The sequence below is a fragment of the Belonocnema kinseyi genome, chromosome 7 (genome assembly GCF_010883055.1).
Source record: "Belonocnema kinseyi isolate 2016_QV_RU_SX_M_011 chromosome 7, B_treatae_v1, whole genome shotgun sequence".
NCBI lineage: Eukaryota > Metazoa > Arthropoda > Insecta > Hymenoptera > Cynipidae > Belonocnema > Belonocnema kinseyi.
The window spans coordinates 53,679,179-53,681,215 of NC_046663.1; the positions used below are offsets into that span (position 1 = coordinate 53,679,179).

At 33.3% G+C, this 2,037-nt stretch overlaps 1 protein-coding gene across 1 annotated transcript in view; it reads right to left on the reverse strand.

The window, feature by feature from the left end:
- Positions 1-1,946, reverse strand: part of LOC117176890 (phospholipase A-2-activating protein) — a 23,892-nt gene extending 21,946 nt beyond the window's left edge. Inside the window, exon 1 of the mRNA XM_033367263.1 lies at positions 1,633-1,946. Within this exon, the coding sequence (XP_033223154.1) occupies positions 1,633-1,769 (137 nt within the window). The 5' untranslated portion in view covers positions 1,770-1,946. The remainder of the gene's footprint in view (positions 1-1,632) is intronic.
- Positions 1,947-2,037: the final 91 nt, after the last annotated feature.

Consider the following 2,037-nt stretch of genomic DNA (forward strand, 5'->3'; position numbering starts at 1 on the left):
TCAGAGCCAGAGTAATCTGGATTAGGTATGATGATACGTTCATCATTTTCATCGGAATCCCATTTCGATTCGGAATTTGTTGCAATTTTTGAGGATTTACGCGTTGGCATTTTTTTTTTGCTGGGTGTACTCGAAAATTCCCAGGATGACAATGCGGTGAAGGTGTGGTTTGATGTCAGTGCAATAAAGATTACGGAATCGTTGGAAATTTTTTATTGAAAAACGATGCGCTTTTCGGAAAATTTGTCAAGAATAAAAAATTCTTGCAATCAGCCGAGGAATACGCCTGAATTTTTCCGGAGCGTTTTGAGCAAAATTTTGAATTTTGCAAAAATTGTTCATATGCAAAATCCAAAATTTTGCTCAAAATGCTTCGAAAAAATTCAGGCGTATTTCTTGGCTGATTACAAGAACTTTTTATTCTTGATGATTTTTCCGAAAAGCGCCTCGTTTATTGTAAAAAAATTCATGAATGTTTTCACAAAAATTTTGCCATTAAGACGCCATTTTGAAAATACTAAAACGAAAAATCGATCTTTGAACCATGAATTCTCAAAATTTAGACATTTATTCCATCGGTTAGTGAGATTCCAGGTTAATTACAGACTCGAAAAGCTTTGGAAAATGGTTCACAAAAAAAATAGGCATGAAAAATCACGTTTTTTTTTTGTTTAAACTGCATTTTGGGATAATAAATAAATTTTTTGAGGAATTTCATTGCCACCGTCGGAAGAGGAGATCTTAAGCAATAAAAATATATGTGTCTCAATTTTTTCTAGTGTCGAATAGTCTTAGTTATTGGCCGTTGAAAAGCAGTGTCCCGGTAGTGGCGTTTTGGACGTTTAAGGGTTAATCAGAATTATTAAAATAATAAAAACTTAAAGTTTGCTATTATCAGAAGGAAATTCCCGATTTTTTAATTCGATTCCCGGTTATTTCCCGATCAATTCGCCACTCTGTAAATTATTAAATAAACAAAATTAAGTTTTAATTTCACATTTAAATTCTTTGAGAGTCAAATTTAGAAAAAGCTTAACTGTGAAGCAAACCAATTTTTTTGTTATGACCCTATTTTTAAAGTAAATAAATCAAAAAGGTAACAATTGAACTTCACATTTAAAATAGTTGAAATGGAACTTATTTTAAATTGCATTATATCATGTGATTAGATAGATTTTTCTTCTAATAATTGCTCAAATTCGCGGTAAAACAAAATAAATTCAGTTATTTCCCGGTTTCGATGTCCATCCCGAATTTAACTTCATGGAACAATATGTGAAATTGTCACTTTAAAATAATGTGTAAATATAGATTGAAACATAACCGAAAAATCATACTGCATACAAAAAACTCTAAAATATGAAAATAAAGGCAGGATAATGAGTGTCATCCTCACATAGGTACTTTATGCATAAAAATATTTCTCAAATTGTGTTTTGGAAGGCTTCCAAAATCCAATCTCTCATATTTTGCTTGTTCATCTTGCCTTTAGTGAAAACAGATTTTCATCACCTTTTCAAATCTCATCATTTTCAATTGACAAATTGATTTCACAATCAAAAGTCCTATCAGAATTAAATAGTAACTATAGATGTTAAAGACCTAATACTATAATAATATGAAGTTTTTTACCCGCTTGGTTTCCAGAGGCGAGCAGTTTTGTCTCTGGAGGTAGACACAATACTTCCGTCTTTACAAGTTGCAAGAGCTCGCACATCGAGTTTATGCCCAACAAGTGTGCAGCTTAATTTATAGGGCGTTTCAGCCATAACGCACAATTACGACAAGGTTAAAAAATTCCCAAAACTTTTAATCCTTTCAAATATTATACTGTTTACTTTATGCGGGTACTGATAAATATACCGCAAACTGCCGCAAACGCAAAGGCAAAGAGGTTATATCTAGGAATCGAGCTCTACTGTCAAGCAGGATAGTAACGTAGATGCGGTGCGAGCTTAGTTACCCGCCATAAATATAGACGGCGCGTCCGGCGAAAAAAGTCACTTCCCCTCTACCCACCGCTCCCCGTAAATAGCA